The sequence below is a fragment of the Miscanthus floridulus genome, chromosome 4 (genome assembly GCF_019320115.1).
Source record: "Miscanthus floridulus cultivar M001 chromosome 4, ASM1932011v1, whole genome shotgun sequence".
NCBI classification, from domain to species: domain Eukaryota; kingdom Viridiplantae; phylum Streptophyta; class Magnoliopsida; order Poales; family Poaceae; genus Miscanthus; species Miscanthus floridulus.
Window position 1 is genome coordinate 97,139,153 of NC_089583.1, and position 21,093 is coordinate 97,160,245.

General features: G+C 47.9%; 1 protein-coding gene across 2 annotated transcripts; it reads left to right on the forward strand.

The window, feature by feature from the left end:
• Positions 1–722: 722 nt before the first annotated feature.
• Positions 723–13,939, forward strand: LOC136550084 (serine/threonine-protein kinase STY46-like). 2 transcript variants are annotated; one of them, XM_066541537.1, is made up of 16 exons: positions 723–1,192; positions 1,341–1,455; positions 2,641–2,732; positions 2,882–2,998; positions 3,644–3,698; positions 3,897–4,007; positions 4,769–4,822; positions 4,919–5,094; positions 5,176–5,283; positions 5,706–5,779; positions 5,877–6,052; positions 6,288–6,383; positions 12,453–12,533; positions 12,630–12,683; positions 13,093–13,227; positions 13,542–13,939. In XM_066541537.1, exons 1-16 carry the CDS (start codon positions 921–923, stop codon positions 13,620–13,622), a joined length of 1,797 nt encoding a protein of 598 aa, XP_066397634.1. In that variant the 5' UTR covers positions 723–920; the 3' UTR covers positions 13,623–13,939. The 2 variants fall into 2 exon arrangements, with proteins under 2 accessions (XP_066397634.1, XP_066397635.1); XM_066541538.1 differs by having other exon boundaries at positions 1,013–1,192; positions 2,693–2,732.
• Positions 13,940–21,093: the final 7,154 nt, after the last annotated feature.

A 21,093-nucleotide genomic window follows, 5' to 3' on the forward strand; every position in this document is an offset into this window, starting at 1 on the left:
TAGCTTCTCTTATCGTTATTATGTCAGAGATCCAACCATATACATTAATCCTTCCAATCTTAAGCCACATCGTCACATGGCTTTCCGACTGCGGGCCTGTTTAGTTCTTTTCAAGATTTCTCGTCACATCGAATCTTTGGACGCATGCATGAAGTATTAAATATAAATAAAAAATAAAACTAATTACACAGTTTAGACGAAATTCACAAAACGAATCTTTTAAATCTAATTAGACTATAATTAAATACTAATTACTAAATAACAACGAAAATACTACAATATTATTTTACCAAAATTTTAGGCAACTAAACTGAGCCGCAGAACACCGCCGCCGCCCGGCCGGGGCCAGCGCCACTGCGCCAGCCAAGTTTTCACCAGCGAGGTAAACTGACGCCTTGTTTACTTCCCCTTCAAATTTTTAAAAAGTGCTACAGTATCTATCACATTGAATGTTTGTGGTTCGTGTATGGAACATTAAATGTAGACGAAAAAAAACTAATTGTATAATTTGGTGAAAAATTACGAGACAAACATTTTAAATCTAATTAATCCATAATTAAACACTAATTGCCAAATAAAAACGAAAATGATACGGTAGCTTCACTTCCAACTTCGTCGAACTAAACACGCGCTGAAAGGGGTGAGGGTGGGTGGCGCTGGCGCGGCCGCACGCGGCCACGCGGGCATATATAACCAGTGTCCGGCTGCCGGCAGTCACCGCAAAACGAAATCTCTCTCCTCCACGGCTCCTCCGCCCCCGCTGCCGTTTCATTCACTTTCCAGTTTCCTTTCTCCTCCTTAAAAAATCGGCCACGGTTATTTATCTCCCTCGCCCCGCTCCGCTTTCCTAATCCTCGAGCTGGGGGGAGATCGAGACCTAGAGCGGAGGGCGGGCGGGCGGCGCTGAGGGCCTTAGGCGAATGGCGGTGGAGGAGGCCGCGGAGAGCTGCGGCAGCCACGCCGCGGCCGCGGCCGCGGCCGCTGCGTCCGGCGGCGGCGCGGCGGGGCCCGCGACGTCCTCGTCATCGGCCGCCGCGGCGGCCGCGCAGGCGCGGAAGCAGCAGCAGCAGCGCCACAAGCTCGACGTGTACACGGAGGTTCTCCGGCGCCTCCACGACGCCGGCCTGCCCGACGCGCGGGCGCCCGGGTTCGACGACGAGCTATGGAACCACTTCAACCGCCTCCCCGCCCGGTGCGTGCTTGTTCGCTCGCTCGCTCCCGCGACAGCGCTTCCTCCTCGGACAATGACGTGGCGCGAATGCAATTCGCCCCCACCAGTGGTTTTCGCTGCGGGCGGCGGTCTGGTCTGGGCTGACCCGGATTCGCTTTGGTTTCTGCAGCTACGCCATGGATGTGAACGTGGAGAGGGCGGAGGACGTGCTCACGCACAAGCGGCTTCTGGAGCAGGCCAAGGATCCGGCTCAGCGCCCGGCTTTCGCGGTGCGGGCCGTGCAGGTGATGATTTTCGAATGCAATTTTGAACGGCACTTAGCTAGTTAAAGTAGACAAAGTCAAACACATGTTTTCCTCGTTTATTTATTCGCAATATGGTTTTACCGACTGTTGATTTTAGTTGGTTGGTTCACTTGGTTTGTCACCCATTCCTGCAATGGAGAATTCCAGTTGTCTGATCTTTTCCATACTGTACTTATGTCATCTGTGTGAAAGCTGGACTGCTTGACTTTGTCTACTTTAACTAGTTAAGTGCACTTTTCACCTGATTACCTTTTGTATGGACTAATCTTCCACTGAGATGAGCTCATTGCTTTGTTGTGCATTCGTGCTCCTTTTGATCGGAAAATCCAACAGATCCTTCTGAGCTCTTCATTGTCAAAAGCATGAAAGTAATGTCACGGTGTTGCATTCATGCCTTGCTGTTTAGGTTCAGTAGTCAGGGTACTGGCTGGGCTAACGGGAAATTTCATTACGTTCCTGGACGACTTTGCCCCGGAGGTTGACATGCTCCTGGCTTAGCCGCGATATTGCGCGGCCTCAATGGCCGAGCGCGTTGTCGGCTGGCTCGGGGGGTCGTAGCCCAGTTGGCCCTTGTCTGGGCGTTGGCAGGTTTCCAGCAGTTGTGATCGCCTCTTCTTAGTTGTTACCGCAGCTTCTTTTTGTGTTTTCTTCTTTCTTTTGTGTTCTTTGGTCCTCCTCCTCTTTGGTAAGCCGGGCGCTTACCATTGCAGGGGTAGCTTGTAATGTCTCTCTACTTCCTCTTAGGTCTCGAAATTTTTTTTCATTATGTTCTATGCTGAAGCTTGTAAGGATTTCACTCTACTTCACTATCTCAAATTTGGGTTCTCTTGAATGCTGACCACGTGGTATTGTATCGAGCTATCAATACAAACATTTTGTGTTTATGCATTTCTCTGAAAATTTGATCATGCCAATAGTTCAATGTCTATGCATGTTGTGTTTTTCACCAAGTAACCATACCTACAAATTAGAGTTTAAGCTTTCCACAAGCGTCAGTGCCCTTGTTTTAATCGGTAGTATGCTATTGTTCCTGAATTTCAACTCTTAATTTTGTACATAAAGTTGTTCTTTTCTTTTTTTTAGCTAGTTGCTAATTAGCAATTAATATATAAAGGCCTTCAACTATTGTTGGTCATTATCCTTATTGGAGTCTTGATTCATTAGGTATCTCCAATTCTTGATGGGAATCAGACTGATGCTGATTCGAACACTGCAGGGGAGGAAGTTGCTTCAAGACCGTTGAATAGGCAGCAAAGGTACCTGTGGTTTCATATCTGCTAATGCTTTGGATTATATCGGCAAAATGACGATTATTTTGCATTACTGCTATGCACAAGAAAAAATATATATCTACTACTGATTCATTTGATGTGGTCTTTGTTTAACATGCATGACTTGTTTCCAGCATACATCCTCCTCCTGCCTTCGGTTCTTCTACAAATCTTGAGGCCCTTGCTCTTGAAGCTAGCAAGTCTCATCAAGATCATGATAGCACCTCTGATAATGGTCGATCTCTGTACAGGTACTCTTTCCTTTTAAACTCTAGTCTCTAGGTACATTTATATTATTATATTCTATTTTAGAGCACCTTAGACGTCCACCATTTTTTCAACTAAATTAAACAAGGACTCAAACCCCTGCCAGCTAGGTGCAAATTTGCTCCCTAACCAGTGTAACCAGCAAGAGTACACGAACATCGACCGACCCCTGGGGGCAGAACCTCCATGAGGCATTGACGGAAAAGTAGAAGATTCTCTTCCCTAGTGTCAAGAAAAGGCCACGAAACCCGTCTGTCCAGGACGTGCCACTAACAGCAAGGACGCACCTGCAGCCACGTATCGCGTTGCAACCATTAGTGGACCACGTATTTCACTGAAAATAGCACAGTGAGTGGCACTTTTTTAGGTGAGAATGGGGAGTCGAACTCCCGACCTGTAGGTTGCACTTCTGTGAGAGCACACAATGAGTGATCTATTTACAGGAAGTGTTTCCTGCCAGTTACCTTTTCCTTCTATTTTATCCTAGTTCATCCATAGTTTCATATTAAAAATTTTGTAACTTGTGAGTTGATGCTGTATGGTATAAGAAAAGTCACAGTTACGTTATTTTCCTTTGTTAAGTACTTGTTCCTCTGCAGATACAATAGTTTTCTTGTTTGTCATTTCAGGCCCATGCATGAAATCACCTTTTCAACCATTGACAAGCCAAAACTTCTTAGTGAGGTAAACCTGTGTACAGTTGGATTTCATAGGGATGGTTTATATCTTCAAAAGTCTTGTACATATATTTTTCCTTCTGTACACACTATACATTCTCACTGATATCTCACTACCTCTACTTGAGCTAATACATTTGATATTTAGTAGAGTTAGTCTTCTTATCTATTTGTTTAGTGATATAGAATTTTCTGATACTGACAGCTAACATCTCTGCTTGGGGAGCTTGGTCTAAACATTCAAGAAGCACATGCATTTTCAACAAATGATGGCTACTCACTTGATGTCTTTGTTGTTGTCGGTTGGCATGATGAGGTATTCACTAACTAATTCTTTTTTGGTTATCATTTGTCCATGGAAGGGCGGGCCTGGTGCAAGCGGTAGAGTCTTACCGCCTGTGACCGGAAGGTCCCGGGTTCGAGTCGCGGTCTCCTCGCATTGCACAGGCGAGGGTAAGGCTTGCCACTGACACCCTTCCCCAGACCCCGCACAGAGCGGGAGCTCTCTGCACTGGGTACGCCCCTTTTTATCATTTGTCCATGCCTAATGAGTCTTGTGTGTCTTTTCAATATATATACGGTGCAACTGGTCAGCACAACACGCCAAAGAAGCGGTTGGCTGAGCCAGCCCGGGTTCGAGTCACGGCACCAGCTTCTTAAGATGAAAATCAGGGGGGCATCTCTCCCCCTGGTCAAATCAAATATATATAGCCTTTGTGTATATCTTTCAAAGATAAAGTCAGAGAGCAAGAGTTCTCAGAATACTGCTTGTGAAATTAATGCATAAGATATCTGCACAATAGTTTATAATATGGTTTAGCATTTTTAGTTAATGTGGTCTAAGACAGATAAAAAGTCTTTAGTAATCGTGAAGTTTACCTATCTGATGGAATTGGGTTGCTAATTTCATGTATGTGCATGAGAACCTGTGACTAGCATCATGGATCATGCAACATATATCGATCACGTAATCAATGAACTGTCGATACTTCAGAGCAAGAGCGTCGTTGTGATCTGCACATTTTGTTTTGTTATTATCCAGTCTCTTACTATTTGTTTACCTGTTAATTTACTTAGGAAACAGAGGATTTAGAAGAAGCGGTGCAGAAGGAGATTGGCAGGATTGAGGAGGTAAAACAGACTCATTCATTCTGGACTAGTTGAGCCTTAACTGCAACAACTTGTTTTCTGTATCCTCATTTTTCTACTTTGGTTTGGATTCAACAGACACAAGCGTGGTCTTCATCTCATTCATGGTCTACTCCAGTTGAGAACATGCAGATTGCTGAGAATTCAGCAGCTGACCGTGTTGAGATACCAACAGATGGTGCTAGTGAATGGGAAATTGATGTAAAACTGCTCAAGTTTGGGAATAAAGTAGCATCAGGATCATATGGTGATCTGTGAGTGTTTGTTGCTAGTTATCATGGGAAAAAATACCTTTTGAGATTTTTTTTCACATAATGATATGTTTCTGTTTCCAGTTACCGGGGTACATATTGCAGTCAAGATGTTGCTATTAAGGTGCTGAAACCTGAGAGAATAAATGCAGACATGCAGCGAGAATTTGCTCAGGAAGTATATATTATGAGGTGGTTACTATACACTCAACTATGTTTCACCTTGTATTACAAGATGGGTTCTTATTGTGATATTGGTAGTCTGGCATGCTAATTAAATATACCTTCAAGTTTCTGAGGTTGCACTTGGCTTCTTGTTATTTTACCTTATGTCACTTAGTCTTATTTCTTCTACAATGATTACTATCCTACAGTCACTTCAAGTCATCATTTACGTCGAGATCTCTTCACTGTCATTTACCTGCCAACATCTTATGTTAACAATCCTTTTATCTGACTGATCTCTTGTAGAATGAGCCTAGATCTGAACTTCAAATGCAGGATGTAACTGGATGAATGCACCACCTTTATGATAAAAAATCACCCCATAGAGTGCTTCCCTGGTACTCTGCTTTTTTATGTACTACTTTGCTGAGTATGTTTCTGGATTTTAGGAAGGTCCGTCACAAGAATGTTGTGCAGTTTATTGGTGCTTCCACTAAACCCCCAAATCTATATATAGTCACAGGTATGGTTGAAGAAAATGGTTGTTTCAAGTTGTCCATTTTCTTGTTGTGATGGTAATCGTGATAATGAGTGAACCATTTTATTTTCCTCTCTTCCAGAATTTATGTCTGGTGGAAGTGTGTATGATTACCTCCATAAACATAAAGGTGTTTTCAAACTTCCTGCTTTAGTTGGAGTTGCAATGGATGTGTCAAAAGGCATGAACTATTTACACCAGAATAATATTATTCATCGCGATTTGAAAACTGCAAACCTTCTGATGGATGAAAATGGGGTAAGTAATCTAATAAGGCCATGTAGAATGTGGAGTTGCTCCTGTTTCATGTGGATTTCATTTCAGTCAACACTTTAGCTTCCTTCTATATACTCAGACATGCAAAACACATGTATTGTTTGTGACAAGTTCCTTTTGCCTCAATGGCTCTTCATGACCAGAAAGAGTTTCTACTGTACCAAATCTAGGACTGGGTACATTTGCCCGGCTTACTTTTATTAGCTTCTTTCTGCAGACTGTTAAAGTTGCTGATTTTGGTGTTGCCCGTGTTAAAGCTCAATCTGGAGTTATGACTGCAGAAACTGGTACTTACCGTTGGATGGCCCCAGAGGTAATTCTTTATTATTAGCTTTGCTACCTTTATCATTTACCACTGCCAATGATTATATGTTTAGATTAAATAAATGTGACCAGGAAACACCTATGCTCTAAGTTCATCCCATGTCTCGTGTTTAAGATGTGAATGAAATCAATGGATTTCCTCGTAGCATGAGAGAAGTGGAAATTCCTTATTATTAATTGATTGTACCATCATAAAAGAACAATTTTTTCTACAAAAGAGTGATTTGCAAGAGGTCTTTTAGCAGTATACTAAATCGCCACCCATCAAATAATTATCCGAAAATATAAATGATATATGAAAAACTGGACCATCCTATGGGTGGACAGGTGGCTTTCTTAAAAGAAATAGGCATCTGAATTCACCTTGTGAGAACTTGAACATGGGTGGTCTGGCCATCTGAGCATACATCCACAACCTCAACCAACTAAAGATAATATGTAGTAAAGTAATTGGTGAAGGAAGAATTGTGAGGACTTTCATGGTATTGTATGCTGGTAGCTTTGTACTGCTATCTTATGGCAAGTGGAGGTGGCTCTGGACCAGGCCATGACAAAAAAATTGTTACAGTACACTGTAGTGGTATAGGGTACCTTCCAAATGATCACAAGCTTTGGACTGCTGTGGACTCAAGAAATAGAGCTGTCCAGTTTACTATTTTTTCCACAAGTGGTATGTCGCCTAACAAAATTGAGAGCGAATAGGTCTAGGGAAATTGTGATAGATTGATATGGGTACAGGGAGTATATTATATAGGCAAGGATCAGGAAGGGTTTATAGAAACACCCAATCAACGGTGATCCTTGCCTAATCAATAATCATCTACCATAATCCCTAGAGGCAGCCCAGCCGATAGCTTGGGCGCCAGGCCCATGACCAGCCCATAGGCGCCTATTCTAACACACCCCTGTAGTCGAATCGTCGGCCACTCTGCACGTTTAGATTGGACCTGAACTCCGTGAACACTGAAGAAGGCAGCCCTTTGGTGAAGATATCCGCATATTGTGAAGAAGTGGGAACATGCAGAACACGAAGATCACCAATGGCGACTCACTCCCGGACAAAGTGAAGATCAATCTCAATGTGCTTGGTTCGCTGATGTTGTATCGGGTTGGAGGTCATGTAGACGGCACTGATGTTGTCGCAATACACCAGTGTGGCGTGCCGGAGAGGGGCATGCAGCTCTAGAAGAAGCTGGCGCAGCCAGGTGGCCTTAGCAACTCCATTGGCCACCGCGCGATACTCGGCTTCAGCACTGGATCTTGACACCATGTTCTGGCGCTTGGAGGACCAGGAGACAAGATTGTCGCCAAGAAACGCAGCATAGCCCGAGGTGGACTTGTGGGTGTCTGCACAACCAGCCCAATCAGTGTCGGTGTAGACGACAAGATCAGCCGAAGTAGACAGTCGCAGCAAGAGACCAAGGTGGAGAGTGCCTCGAACATAGCGCAGAATCCGCTTCAGAGCTGCAAGGTGAGGCTCACGAGGGTCGTGCATATGAAGACAGACTTGCTGCACAACATATGCAATATCTGGCCGGGTGAACGTTAGGTACTGTAAGGCTCCAGCGAGGCTACGAAAGTCTGAAGGGTCAGAGACAGGGGTGCCATCTGCTGCAGCAATCTTCGAATTGGTGTCAACTAGAGTGGAACACGACTTACACTCTGCCATCCCGGCACGATCAAGAATGTCCAGCATATATTGTCGCTAAGAAGGAAGAAGACCATCACCACTACGTTGAACATGCATACCGAGGAAGTAATGCAGTTCACCAAGGTCCTTCATAGCGAACTCCCGCTGAAGGGCTGAGATGATCCGCCGAAGAAGGCCGGTGGAGGAGGCTGTGAGGACGATGTCATCAACATAGAGCAACAGGTAGGCTGTGTCGGATCCACGCTGGTAAACGAAGAGCGAGGTGTCTGACTTGGCTTCAGCAAACCCAAGGGACAACAAGTGTGTGGCCATACAACTGTACCAAGCACGGGGGGCCTGCTTGAGGCCATATAGTGACTTCTTCAGGTGACAAACATAGTCTGGATGAGCTGGATCTTTGAACCCAGACGGCTGCTGACAATAAACTGTCTCTGTCAGGTTGCCATGAAGAAAGACGTTCTTCACATTAAGCTGGTGGATGGGCCAGCGGTGAGAGAGAGCCAGGGAGAGCACCGTGCGAACAGTAGCAGGCTTCACCACGGAACTGAATGTCTCATCAAAGTCCACACCAGGCCGCTGGGTAAAGCCGCGGAGAACCCAGCGCGCCTTGTGCCTTTCGAGGGAGCCATCAGACTGAAACTTGTGCTTGAAGATCCACTTGTCGGTGACGACGTTGGCCCGAGGGGGTCGAGGCACGAGATCCCAAGTGTGATTCTTCAGCAGGGCACTGTGTTCCTCTCCCATTGCAGCTCGCCACATGGGGTCGGCAGGAGCGCTACGGAAGGTCTTCTGTATTGGTGACATAGATGAAGCGTGGTACGCAACAGGCATTCGAAAACCGCTCTTCGAACGTGTGCCCATGGCGTGCTGGTTGGTCACAGGAGGAATAGCAACAACCCCTTTGGGCAGTGGGAGCGGCGCGGCTGGTGCAGGTGCAGCCGGGGCGGCGGTGACAGGAGCAGTTGGAGCAGGCTGTGGTCGAGGCCGACGCATGTAGTGGTAGGCAAAGGCGTGGTCTGGACAAAGAGGCGGGAACCCAGGCGGGGGCCCGCGGGGTGCCTGAGGAGGTGACACCGGCGCTGTGGAGCTCGCGGTCGGTGTTGGAGACTGCGAGCTCGCGTGAAGCGTTGGCAGGATGTACAGCTGGCGAGGTGGAGCGCCTTCAGTCGTGCTGGGCGCGTCCTGAGGCGCGCGTGGCGCGGGAGGGGTCCCTGGCGTCCGCAGCGCAGGCGGGATGTAGAGCGTGGGCGCCGGGGGATCAACAGTGTCTGCTGGGGGATCAGTAGCAGCCACCGGAGGTATCGGGGGCACCCCAGGCACAGTTTCAGAGGGACCGGCAGGGGCGCTGGTGACGTCAGAGGTGCTGGATGGTGTTCCTGCAGACAAAAACTTGTGCAACGGTCCAATAGGAGCGGGCACAACATCAGTAGGATCAAGAAAATCAAAGTCCGCCGGAAGACTAGGACCATTGCGCTCAGCAAAGGGGAAGGCTGTTTCATCGAAGATGACGTGCCGGGAGATGATGACTCTATTGGTGGAGAGGTCAAGGCAGCGGTATCCTTTGTGGTGAGCGGAATAGCCTAGGAAGACGCACAAGGCAGACCTAGGAGCGAGTTTATGAGGAGCGGTGGCGGACAGGTTTGGATAACACTTGCAGCCAAAGACTCGTAGGTGATCATACGCCGGCGGCGTGCCGTACAGGGCAAGGTGGGGCGTGGAGAACTGTAGAGTCTTGGTGGGCAGTATGTTAAGCAGAAGGGTCGCTGTGGAGAGGGCCTCCGCCCAGTAGGAGGGAGACATAGACGCCTGAAAGAGCAGTGAGCGAACGACATTATTGATGGAGCGAATAATGCGTTCGGCTTTACCATTTTGAGGCGAGGTGTAGGGGCAGGACATACGAAGATGGATGCCCTGGGTGAGGAAGAAGTGACGGGTGCTAGAGTTGTCAAACTCTTTCCCGTTGTCGCACTGGACAGCCTTGACGTGGGCGCCAAATTGGGTGGAGGCGTGGGCGATGAAGTGGGCAAGCGTGCTGTAAGTGTCAGATTTGAGTCGCAAAGGAAAAGTCCACAAGTAGTGAGTGCAATCATCAAGTATGACCAAATAGTATTTGTAACCAGAAACTCTGACAACTGGAGATGTCAACAAGTCACAATGAATAAGATCAAACTTGCTAGACGCACAAGAGGTGGGCGAAGACGAACATGACGCCCTAACTGACAAGCGTGACATAGATATGAATAGTCCTGAATATGACAGGAAACAGTAGACGCAAGCTTCGACAACGCCTCATGACCGGGGTGACCGAGACGCCGATGCCACAGTGGGGAGGGAGCCTTGGCGACAAAGGAGTGTGCTGGAGGTAGGTGCAGTGGATTTAGCGGCCTGGAGCTATTGCACCTGACGATCTCGATCCGAGATGGAAGAACCTTCACAGACAACCAGCGGGGTCAAACTCAACAGAACAGTTGTTGTCGATAGTGAATTGGCGCACAGAGATGAGATTCTTAATAAGTTGTGGTGACACAAGAACATTATTAAGACGTAAAGTAGGGGACAACTCTGTGGAGCCAGTGGCAGTAACAGGAAGCATGGAACCATTACCGACAACAATAGATGAAGGAGTAGGATACCGCGGGAATAGAACATGTGAAAGGGAGGAAGACTGAGATGTCATATGTGAAGTAGCACCTATGTCGAAGTAACACTCGTTGGACGAAGGAGGGGCCAGCGACGTCGTGCTGAAGGCAGAGGCGAGGGCCGTCTGGTCCCAAGAAGGGAGGCCGGCCACAGGATTGTAGTACCCCGGGGCGACCCACTGTCCTGAGCCATCAGGGGCAGCGATGGCAACAGGCTGTGCTGGGCGAGGAGGGCCTGCTGCTGGGCCTGCAGATGAGGAGGCACCGGGATGGGTGCCAGCAGAGGACGAGGATCCCTTGGCCACAACTGAATGGAACCCATCCATGGGTTGTAGACACTAGGCCAGGGGCGACCACTGGTGGCAGGCTGCTGGGTGCCGGCCGTCTGCTGCTGCTGCTGGGTGCCAGAGGGAGGGCGGTGGCCTCCAGTGCTGTTATTGCCACCAGGGCCCCCTTTCCACCGCCGCCGCGCCTGCTGCGGCGATTGCCGTTCGAGGACTTAGGGTCGTCAGCGCCCTCGGAGCCCGTGTTGGACGTGGGTGAGGCAGCACTGGAGGAGCCTGCTGCTGCGGTGGAGGCAGCGAGAGCAGTGGCAGGGAACTCCTTGTTCTCCAATGTGAGTTCCTCGAGGATAAGGTCATCACGAGCCTCCAGGAAGGTGGGGAACGTCCGGCTGCGGCGTAGGAGGGCCCCGACGTGGCTGAAGCGCTCGTTGAGGCCACGGATCATGTTAAGGACGAGAGTGCGGTTGGTGATAACTTCGCCAAGAGCCGTGAGGTCGTCAGCCATCTTCAGCCGGCGGCAGTAGTCGGTGACGGAGAGGTCGCCCTGGACGAAGTTGCGAAACCGCGTCTCAAGGTGGATGGAGCGAGCCTCCCGGTTGCCGAGGAACTAGGACTCGACGGCGAGCCAAGCATGCCGGGCAGTGGAGCCCTGGGCGGAGATGATCTCAGCAAGGTCGTCGGTGAGCGTGGCGATGATCCAGGACTTGACGACATAGTCCATCCGAGCCCAGTCAGGGGAGATCGGGGTTGGAGGTTCCTCATGGACGTGGTCCTGAAGAGAGAACTTGTCGAGGATGAGCAGGAACTGATCGCGCCAGCGGTTGAAGTTGCCGGAGTCGACGCCGAGGACGGTGGTGACGTGGTTCCAGATGTTGTTGACGACGACGGCCTGGGCGTGTAGTTGTAGCAGTGCCATGGCCTCATGGAGGAGCATGGCTGAGGCGAGGTCGGGAGGAGACGTCGAAGATGTGCTGGAGGAGGCGCCGCCAGGTGCACCAGGGGCAGCAGCGGCAGCGGCTGCAGCCTCCTCCTCTGCCTAGGCAGCACGAGCCAGGGCGGCCTGGCGCTCCTTGTCGAGAAGTTGGGCGGCGGCGTCGTTCGCCTTCTCCTTGGCCTGGCGTGCCGCGATCTCGTCAGCGGTAACATCCCCAGACCTGGGAGAGGGCGGAGAAGTGGGAGACATGGCGCTGCACGGCAGAGGTCAGAGGCCGGCGCAGGGGTGTGCGGCGGAAGGGAAGACCTAAACCTAGGCGGCTGATACCATGAGAGCGAATAGGTCTCGGAAAATTATGATAGATTGATATGGGTACAGGGAGTACATTATATATGCAAGGATCAGGAAGGGTTTATAGAAACACCCAATCAACGGTGATCCTTGCCTAATCAATAATCATCTACCATAATCCCTAGAGGTAGCCCAGCCGATAGGCTTGGGCGCCAGGCCCATAGGCGCATATTCTAACAAAAATCTTACATACTTGCAGGTCATAGAGCACAAACCCTATGATCACAAGGCTGATGTTTTTAGTTTTGGAATTTTGATGTGGGAACTACTCACGGGGAAGGTATGTAATTAGTCTTCTGTTATTGAATTCATTCATTATGCTAGCTTATTCTTTTTTGAAATGAGTTATTAATTGGTATCTCATCTTTTTCTGCAGATTCCTTATGAGTACCTGACTCCACTACAAGCAGCTGTTGGTGTGGTGCAGAAGGTAAAAATCAGCAGCTTCATTTGTTTTAATCTTGCTGTCTTCTTTGTCCAAAAATTTGTTTCTAAGTGGAATATGCTCATTTTGTTCTTTTAATCACATTTTTAAGAACAAGGAATAGCCTTAATCACATTCTACGGTAATAGAATAACCACATGTCTTGGAATCCACGTCTATTCCATGAGATCATGCAGATGGTTTGGTACATAAAAGATGCAAAGAACATATTTTCGTGGAGTTTTGCTTGAACACTAGCGAATATTTAGAATGAGTGAATGACAATGGGATCCCAATGATAATAGATTGGGTACCTTCGCCACAGATGTAGAACTTTCTCACCTCTGCACTGTAAAGAGAAAGGAAAGAGGATTGCAGCATTGAGTCCTTCTAATGTGTTATGTTTCTTTCACAGGGATTACGGCCTACAGTTCCGAAACATAATCATGCAAGGCTTTCTGAGCTTCTTCAGAAATGTTGGCAGCAGGACCCCGCTCAAAGACCAGACTTCTCTGAAATATTAGAAACTCTTCAGAGAATAGCAGAGGAGGTATGTGTTAACACCTAATTATATACTCTCTCCGTTCTAAATTAAAAGTCATTCCATCTTTTTGGAGAGTCAAAGCATCTCAAACAAAAATTATAGAGAAAATTACAAAGATTTATACCATCAAATAGTTATACTATGAAAATATAATTAATAAAGAATCTAATGATATTTAGTTCGTATCGTAAATGTTATTATTTTATTGTATAAAATTGGTCAAACTTGAGATGTTTTGACTCTCCAAGAAATTGAAATGACTTGGAATTTGGGATGGAAGGAGTACTTTAGGAATAGGAGCTTATGCTGACGTCATACAGGTCGGAGACGAGCACGAGGGGAAGCACAAGGACAGAACACTGGGTGGTTTCTTTTCAGCTTTGAGGGGGCGGAGCCATTGAGACACGGTTGAAGACTTGAAATGTACATGGCCTCGGTCCATCCTTGAAGGACTTGAGCTACAACCAGCGCCTGTTCCTCGCACGTCAGCACCAGTACACAGAAATACAGACCTGCTGCAGCTGCAGTTGACTGAAGTGGCAATTTTTAGCTGCAGCCCTCGCTTTCCGCCTATCTGCTTGTTATTATTCCTGAGTTCCATTACAGAATGTAACATAGGAGAGGAAGCTTGGGAACTGTACATCATCATCAGTCTGATTTCTCTAACAGAGTGTAATCTTGCTGTAGATGGAAATAAAAAACCAGATTCAGGTCGTGGCATGATTCTTTTTAAGATTCCATTCCATCATTTAGCATCTTTTCTTTTAGGTGTCGTCATTCTCTTCTGGACATGCTCATGCTCCATCCCTGCACGGTGTGGTATGGACTGAAACAACGCGGCAAGCTTGAGTAGCTGAACAACATAACAAGGCACCAAAATGACATCCCTATTATACCAAGTGTAGGGGACCGTGACGCCTACGAGGGGGAGGGAGGGTTTGAATTAGACAACTTAAAAATTTAACTCTAAACTATGGTATCTTTTTCTAACCTTAACAAAACTTATATAAAAGATAAATTTTCTAAATATACAACTACGGTTTTGCTAGTGTGTTGCTATCTCTACCGTAAAAGAGTAATACAATCAATGTAAATGCGAAACCTAAAGAGTAAGGTAGAGATATGTAAACTCCCGTCGACGATTCTGGTATTTTTACTGAGTTATCGAGAAGCGCGCAAGCTTTTCCCTAGTCCTCGTTGGAGCCCCTTGCAAGGGCCAAGCTCCCGGTCGGGTAACTCCGTGGATAGTATCGGGCCTTTCCCACGCGTAAGTGGGTCTCCGACGTGCCTTCCGACAATCCTCTTTCGGATGCTCCCCGCCTCTTCACTATCAAGCTTCCGGCCAAAACGCCGTGGGCCTTGTTCCCTCCGGTACACGGTGATGGCCACACCACAAACACAGTTGGTGTGATCTCGCAAGACTACAAGCCCCTTCGATGTACAAAAATGGTGCGCGCAAGCACCGAGTGGTAAGAGATATACAAACCTCACTAAACACTAGGCAAGTGGAGATCACTAAAATAGTGTATCAACACCCTTGATATGTTTCCTCAGCTCCACTCACTTTATTTGGTCGGTTGGGGGTGTATTTATAAGCCCCACTGAGAAAGTAGCCGTTGGGGATAAAATCTCGCTTTTCTGCTACTGACCGGACGCGTCCGGTCGTCCTGACCGTTGAAGCCGCGATCAACTGATCGGACGCTGCCAGCGTCCGGTCACATGCCACCGGACACGTCCGGTCGCAATTTTGTCGCTCTGGAACCTCTCTGTACTCGACCAGACTCTGTTGTCCTACGTCCGGTCGATTTGCTTGTTCAGCGTCCGGTCGCTGCTGCTGCCGAGCCTCTTGATCGGGGTGTTCGGTCACTGTGCTACCGACGTCCGGTCCAGTGTCCGGTCATCTCTGTGAGCTCGTTTCTTCGCGATCTTGCATCCGGATTAGTTTCTATCTTCATGCTTGGACTTTGCTTGATATCTTAGGTCTTCTCTTGTGCTTCTAAGGTCTTTGCTTATGGTGTTGATCATCGGATCATCACGTCGCCTTCGTCCAGGTCACGTCTTGCATCCTATTGAATTACAAAACAATCACTTGCAAATTCATTAGTCCAATTTGGTTGTGTTGATCATCAAACACCAAAATTCAAAATAAATGGACCTAGGGTCCATTTTCCTTACAATCTCCCCCTTTTTGGTAATTGATGACAACACGACCAAAGCTAGCAAATAATAAAAATTTGCAATTTAAAAGCTATCTACTTGCTAGGATGCAATGCAAGAGGCAAGGTTATATGATGCTAAAAGATACTACTTGTAAGACTAAAAGATACTACATAAAAACTTATCTTGCTCTTGCAAATGTCCCCATGTGGCATTATGGATTTAAGCCTTGCTTCCTACAAATTCTCCCAATTACATCTGCAATCCATAATCCACTATCCTTCCTTTCTCGGACCATTACCATTATAGACACCACTTGTAGACCATTACCACTTGTAAATTATTATGATCTAGCTTTTGGTCCTACAAATTAATGCTTGCTTTTGGTCCTCCAAATTCTCCCTCTTTGGAATCTGAAAGGATCAAGATGCCCAAGAGAGGGGGGGGGGGGTGAATTGGGCTAATTCTAAATTTTTTTGAAATAAATAAGTCCTATAGTTAGCCCAATTAAACCCTTGTGCTTAGAATGTGTTCCTAATTATTCTACCGCATAAAAGACTTGCAACCTAAGTTCCAATCCTACTCTAGCATGGCAATTCTAAGAATGTAAAGATATGAATTAAAATGCACAAAGTAAATACTCAAAGTAAATGCTCAAAGTAAATAGAGAGGAAAGAACACGGCGATGTTTTGCCGAGGTATCGGAGAGTCGCCACTCCCCACTAGTCCTCGTTGGAGCACCCGCGCAAGGGTGTAGCTCCCCCTTGATCCGCGCAAGGATCAAGTGCTCTCTACGGGTTGATTCTTCGACACTCCGTCGCGGTGAATCACCCACAACCGCTCACAACTTGAGTTGGGTCACCCACAAGCTCCACCGGGTGATCACCGAACTCCCAATCACCACCAAGCCATCTAGGTGATGGCAATCACCAAGAGTAACAAGCACAAACTCTCACTTGACCACGACAAGCCTAATGAGAAGGTGGATGCACACTTTGCTACTCTCGATCTTCACTAATGAGGTCTCTCTTTTGGATTCTCAAATCTCAATCACCTCACTAGGACCTTGCTCTTCTTGGTACTCTCTAAGGTGTTTCTCAGTTGTTGGAATGAGCAAAAGTACCCCCCCACACAAGTGGAGGTGGTATTTATAACATGGGCTGAAAAACGAACCGTTATGTGCCTCTGCGGGGTGACCAGACACTCCGGTCATGTTGACCAGACACTCCGGTTAGTACACCCCGAACTCCAAGGTTTATAGTGTGATCGAACGCTGCCAGCGTCTGGTCAGCACTGACCGGACGCGTCCGGTCACGGTTTACCCTCTCTAGAACCTTACTGGAAACGACCAGACGCTGGCTCTCAGCGTCCGATCACTTGACCTTCCAGCGTCCGGTCACACCGAATGATTTCACCTCAGTCAAATAAACTGGCCCGACTCTATGCCAACGTCCGGTCAGTATTTGACCCTCCATTCACTTCTAACTCTCGATCATACGTGAATGAAGTTTGCTCCATTGGATCTTAGGCATATGTAGGAGCTACCTAGCGCTAGTTTTAACAAGTGTGCACCACACCTAACTCACTAGACTCACCTAGGTCAAGCTACCTGTTCATACCCCCTTAATAGTACGGCCAAAGGAAAAACAAAGTCCTAAACTACTCTAAGTGTCTCTCTAATGCCAATCGACACTTAGAACTAGTCCATCCTTAACCTTGTCGTCCATCCTTTGAAAACCGAAACGATTTCCATCGTAGGGGCATGACAACCATGATTGCCCAATCGATCTCCATTACCGTGACCTAACTCAATTGTTTCTGCAAAATACACGTTAGTCACAGTAATCACGTATTGTCATTAATCACCGAAACCCAACTAAGAGCCTAGATGCTTTCAATCTCTCCCTTTTTGGTGATTGATGACAATACTACCTCGAGTATGTGAAATAGGTGAGGTTTTAAACATGCTTGGATCATATAAGCTCTTGTCAATAGGAACAAACGGGTTAGATGAGCTTATATGAACCAAGCCAACATGATGTACTCAAAAGATATGAATTAAGCATGAGTACAAGTAATAAAGCTCATTTGCATCGGAGTAAAACACGGAAGCAAAGGCAAATGAGCATAACACAAGTGATATGACATATAAATAATTCAATGTAGAGAGCACACATGTCATATATCATGGTTACATAGATATCACTATCACATATATATAATTCAATGCATGAAAGTAAACACACGATGAATGCATAATAGTATATCTCACAGATAAAAACTCCAAATGTAAATAGATAGGCTAAAATAATTACTAAGCTCCCCCTAGATAAGTAGCTCCCCCTAAGCCTAACATACTCGAACCCTCTCCCCCTTTAGCGTCAAACACCAAAACCTACGGGTCGGTCGGTAGGACTACAGCAGACGAGCTAGGCGCAGAGGTACGAGGAGCAAGGTGGAACTGGGTGCCATCATCGTCTGATCCAAAGCTCTGAGCTGCCTGACCCTCTATAGCTAGTACTGACGCTGAAGCAGTCTGGGTCGGATCTAGAGCTAGGGCTGCCATAGGCTGAGATGGTATAACTGAAGCAGCTGGCTTAGATAATGCCACTGAAGAGGGGAGCATCTATGTCATCGCTATGATAGGTGCAGTCATAGAAGGTCCTGGAACATGCAGGTATGGAGGACTGGGCTACCCTATCAACTCACTAAAGGAAGCACCAAGTCTCCTAGACACTATGGTCTCTGGCTCTAGCAGCAATGAAGTCTCAGCCGGTGTGAAGCCCGTACAAAACAGTGTAAACTGTGGGGCTAGCATAGACATAGCAAACCACTAGGACACCTGCTCTGTAGTAGAAGCAAACTATGCTGGTGGCTATCCCTGACTTTGAAGCCCACTAGGCTGTAACGCTGGAGTCGTGGAAGTGGTGATAGGTTGACCAAGCTAGGGCATAGTCTATGGCTGTGGGGCCCCAATAGCCTGCACTACATGCTACATGAACCCGAGAAGCTACTATTGCATGAGTATCTGCTACTGATGCATAGCCTGCTGCTACTGTAGTGCCTGGGTCTGCTGTTGAATAACAAGCTACTGGCACTAGAACTTGTCCTGCCGAGTCTGAACTATGCAAGTGTAGCAGCTGTCTCCTGAGCTTGTCTGGCCTGGTCCTGCCTCATCCACTCAAGTATAGCGAGAAGAGCGGGGTCAGTCTGTGGGGCAGGTGGCACTGAACTAGAGCTGCCGGCCTCAGCATCATGTCATCATGGAGGCATCTGTGGAATGGGCTGGTAATCATCATCAGAACTGTCACTGGGCTCGCTAGTGACTAACCCCTCCTACTGAGCAAGCTCCTCCTCCTCTGTAGCTGCAATACCCCTAATGATATCATCCTGCTGGGCTGCAGACTCGGGCACCTCTGGACGATGGCGTGGCTGACTCGGTGCGTGTGGTGTACTATGCCAAATCATCTGAGACAGGTTATAAGCAGGGAACTCTGTCGTGGCACCACTGTACTCAGCAATCATCTCAGGCGACTTCACTGACACAACTCTGTGGATAAGAAAAGTGACCCAGTGAGCATAGGGTAGCTGTCTGTGACCTCTAAAGCCCTCATCTATAGTGTCTTCCATCTCTGACAGAAGGAGATCCCAGATGTCAAAGACTGTCTGCTGCATCAGAGAGTTGATAAGCTAAAGCTGAATCCGAGTCAATCCCTCTCTGTATCCCATCCTTGGGAGTAAAGTCCTCCTCATAACTGCCTCAAGCATGCGAGCAGTAGGTGTGAGATCACTGGGGTTCCTCCTCGAACCCTCACCAAAAGGCTCAGTGAAGTAGTGACGCACCAAGTCTGTAGGGGGTACCAAGCCACCATGAGGACGTCTGGGGGGTGTAGTCTGTCCATAGCACACCTCATGGAGCCATACTGGCTGCTCCTAAAGCCTAAGAATCTCCCTAGCCCTGTTGCTCGTCAATCGATAGTCTCTCCCACCGAATACAAAGTGAATAAAGTGATGGTGCGGGTCAATAAAGAGAGAAGCATAGAACTGCCGAACCCAAGATGGAACATATAATCCGGTCCATCCAATCAGATCTATCAGGCTCGGTAGATATGCAAGGTAGGGGCAAATGTGCTCTCCAGCTATTGCAACAATAGACTCAATGCTGCATACTCTCTGTGGTCTAAAGACTGCTCCACTGTTTAGATAGGCATTGTAGAAGTCCTCCTACAGGGGTGTATAGAATCCCTCTGATGCTCTCTCATCCCTCCTGGGTGGAAATCATACCTCAAAGTCAACAAACCTCAACTGCTGCACCTACTTGGCCATGGTGGCCCTCAGGTCAAGATGGGTCACTGGAGGCGGACCCTATGGATGGGGTGGTGGACGAGAACCCATCCGCGGAGTGGCTGACCTCGGTGAAACTGGGGCATGGGTATGACTAGAGCGGCGAAGCTGTGGCTGAGTTGCCTACTCTGTCTCCTTGGCCTACTGGCCCTCCTGAGTCAGCTCTACTGGTGGGGGCTGCTACTGTGGCTCCTGCTATGACTCCCCCTGAGGCTGAGGCTCCTCAATGGCACGACGTTGTCCTGCCATCATGACAGTCCCAGGTGGACCACCATGAAGACGCTCAATACGCTCAAGTCTGGCCTGCGCTTCTGGTGACAGATGATCTATAATAATAACTCCACTGCATGCACCTCCTCTCTTGGCACACTCTGCGGCCTTAGGGACTGCAGCTACTCTAGCTGTCTCTGCATCAGGGTACTTGCGCTTCTTTGATGCAACCTTCTTTGTCGCCTTGCCTTTAGGATTTGCAGGCAAGCGAGGTGGACGCCTCGGATCCTCATCTCCTAGATCACCACCGACATTCTTTGTGCGAGCCATCTGATAAATCTGAAGAGAATCAACTGTCGCTGACAGGAAACAACTGCCTCTGACACTTTCGAGGCTTGGCCTCGATCCTTACTCGTGAGCTAGGCCCCGAGTTAACTAACAACTACCACATGATCTCAACGGCATCGACACGCTGCACGATGGAATAGATAGGATATATAATAAATACAATATATCTAATAGATATGAAACCCTAGGAAGCAAGCAATTTAGATAAGAAATTGAAACGCGGGCATGCTACCTGACAAAACAGCGAAACGACGAGAGGAGGAACGGATTAGGGGACACCGAATCGAGGGTTAGGGTTGGTGATGCAATGCGGCTCGGGTAGTAACTTGGTAGTTCTAGGGCATAGGCTTGCTCGGCGGCGCTGAGCAGTGGCGACGTGCGGTGGTGCATGGGCCCAGCTATGGTGGCACTGGGAGGTACAGTGGCACACGGGAGCGGAGGCACGGGAAGCTAAGGTGGCGCGGGAGCTCTGCTGGTGATGCGGGCAGTGCACGGGGATGATGGCAACGAGCACTGGAGGCGGTGGCTCGGTGCACGGGCACGGGAGGCGGTGATGACGGCGGCTAAGGGCTAGATTAGATTAGGTCAACACACCGGCGTTGATTAAATAAGGTGGCCCCCAAGTCAGAGAAGGAAACGAGAAAAGAGATTTGATGCCGCACGTTTTCTACTGACCGGACGCTCCGGTGGTAGCGACCGAACGCTACCACCCAGCGTCCGGTCGATTCCAGAGAGGTCCAATTCCTCTGGAATTGTGACCGGACGCGTCCAGTGGGCACCGACCAGACGTAGCTAGAGTTCGGTCACCTAGCC